General features: G+C 44.1%; 1 protein-coding gene across 1 annotated transcript; it reads left to right on the top strand.

Moving 5' to 3' along the window:
- Positions 1-668: 668 nt before the first annotated feature.
- Positions 669-2060, top strand: LOC149381742 (putative pyridoxal 5'-phosphate synthase subunit PDX1). Its single transcript, XM_089600735.1, has one exon. It carries the CDS (start codon positions 821-823, stop codon positions 1757-1759), a length of 939 nt encoding a protein of 312 aa, XP_089456861.1. The 5' UTR covers positions 669-820; the 3' UTR covers positions 1760-2060.
- Positions 2061-2574: the final 514 nt, after the last annotated feature.

Below are 2574 nucleotides of genomic sequence, written 5' to 3'. Positions count from 1 at the left end.
TTTATAATTTTATTTAGAATGAAGTGTGTTGTAAACTTCCATTTTACAATATGCATTTGTGAAAGTTTTTTTTTATAATCAGTAATATATATTAAGGTCCATTAAATATATAATTTTATTTATATATCTAATTTGTTATTTAGCCAATCTCTAACAAGTTTTTGGTAAATAATCATTATTATTTACACGTTAAAAAAACTCAACTGCAACAACTAATAGGAAAATAAAAATGCGGATATTAAAATGGATAGTCAATTTAAACATTTGACATTTCTAAATAGCCAATATTTGATAAATCTTAGGTAAATAGTCATTTTCATGTATTTACAGACGTAAATCTTAGATAAATAGCCGCATCCATATATTAGGTCACGTCATTATTTACGGCTATTCACCTAATATTTACCAAACGTTGGCTATTTAGCAATGTCAAACGTTTAAATTGGCTATTTTCCTAATTTTTTGTATTAAAAATGGGTTAGTTTTCTAAAATTTTGTATATATATATAAAGAATAACATGAATTAATATAAAGACTAATACATATAAAAAAAATATATAACAAGAAAATCATTTATAAAAAATCAAAGTAATTGCCCTTACCCCAAAAAAAAAAAATAGTAATTGATTCCCATTTAAAAAAATAAAAATAAAAATCTTAATAATCCCTAGCCTCTCTATCGCTCAACCTCAAGCACACACGCAGAGACAGAGGCACAAATACGCGTCTATATATATAATACACACACATATTGTAGACCACCGAATATCCACCCCTCGCCTCCAATCCTATTCCTACCCGAAAAAAGAGCAATCGAATAATGGCCGACACCGGAGTGGTGACCGTGTACGGAAACGGCGCGCTGTACGACGCGAACAGCGCGAAGAAATCGACGTTCTCTGTGAAGGTGGGTCTGGCCCAGATGCTCCGCGGCGGCGTGATAATGGACGTGGTGAACGCGGAGCAGGCGCGTCTGGCGGAGGAGGCCGGCGCGTGCGCGGTGATGGCTTTGGAGCGCGTGCCGGCCGACATCCGGGCCCAGGGCGGCGTGGCCCGCATGAGCGACCCGGAGCTGATAAAGGAGATCAAGCGCGCCGTGACGATCCCCGTGATGGCCAAGGCCCGAATCGGGCACTTCGTGGAGGCCCAGATCCTGGAAGCCATCGGCGTCGACTACGTGGACGAGAGCGAGGTCCTCACCGTCGCCGACGAGGACAACCACATCAACAAGCACAACTTCCGCGTCCCCTTCGTCTGCGGCTGCCGGAACCTCGGCGAGGCCCTCCGCCGCGTCCGCGAGGGCGCCGCCATGATCCGCACCAAGGGCGAGGCCGGCACCGGCAACGTCGTCGAGGCCGTCCGCCACCTCCGCTCCGTCATGGGCCAGGTCCGCCTCCTCCGCAACATGGACGACGACGAGCTCTTCAACTACTCCAAGAACATCGCCGCCCCCTACGACCTCGTCGCCCAGACCAAGCAGCTCGGCCGCCTCCCCGTCGTCCAGTTCGCCGCCGGCGGCGTCGCCACTCCCGCCGACGCCGCTCTCATGATGCAGCTCGGCTGCGACGGCGTCTTCGTCGGCTCCGGGGTCTTCAAGAGCGGCGATCCGGCCAAGCGCGCCAGGGCGATTGTTCAGGCCGTCACTCACTATTCCGACCCGGAGGTGCTTGCTGACGTCAGCTGCGGCCTCGGCGAGGCCATGGTGGGAATCAACCTCAACGACGACAAGGTCGAGAGGTACGCGAGTCGCTCCGACTGACTCTATGCTTCTCTCTCTTATGTTATAGACATCCACACCAACAGCAACGACCTATGTCGCTATTGTTTCTTCTTTTCTTTTTTGTTCTTCTGGTTTTTGGGTTATATGTAATTCTTGAATTGGGGATTTCACTGAAACCTGGTCTTTTCTTTCTTTCTTTCTTATGTGTCTGGCTGTGTTGCTATTTAGTTAAAAAAAAAAAAAAAACAAGGGAAAGAATGGTTGGAGATTCGTACTTGGTTTGTACTAAGCCTGGTTGAAGAATCTTTGAAGGAATAAGAATATGGCTATTATATGCGAAGATTATTAGATCCTGTTTTGTGTTGGTGAGTTTTTGGACATGAAAAAAAAAAAAAAAAAAAAAACCAATCCATGATATGGCCTCTTTCAATTTTGTTGGATGTTGTTTTTGTAATTCTGCTTCAAAAGCAGTAAAAGTACTGCTTTTTGTGTCATGTATGTGTGAAGATGAAACTCATCTTTCATCTTAAACCCAATGGAGGTGTTTTCTTAATGCATTACCTGAACCATATCTAGTTCTTTTATGGAGCCGATTACCGAAGAACTGTAAAGTTAAGTTAAGCGCATGTTTTACTTGGGATAATTTCATGACTGATGACCTCTTATGAAACTTTTCCAAGAAGCGTTTGATTTTTATGACAGAGTGCGCTGGAAAGACTCGTGTTGGTTTGTAAGGTTTCAGAAAACGGTGGTAACGTGTTTATGGTATCAAAATATTATCGCTAGACACTTCGGCGAGAACATAGTGAGATTTGTGTTCTTGTAAATCGGAGTCACTTCATTTAATAGGACTA

This window comes from Urtica dioica, chromosome 11 (assembly GCF_054948205.1).
Source record: "Urtica dioica subsp. dioica isolate 48M chromosome 11, U.dioica_male_clone48M_v1_H2, whole genome shotgun sequence".
In the NCBI taxonomy this organism is placed as follows: domain Eukaryota; kingdom Viridiplantae; phylum Streptophyta; class Magnoliopsida; order Rosales; family Urticaceae; genus Urtica; species Urtica dioica.
This window is presented reverse-complemented; position numbering and strand designations above follow the sequence as displayed.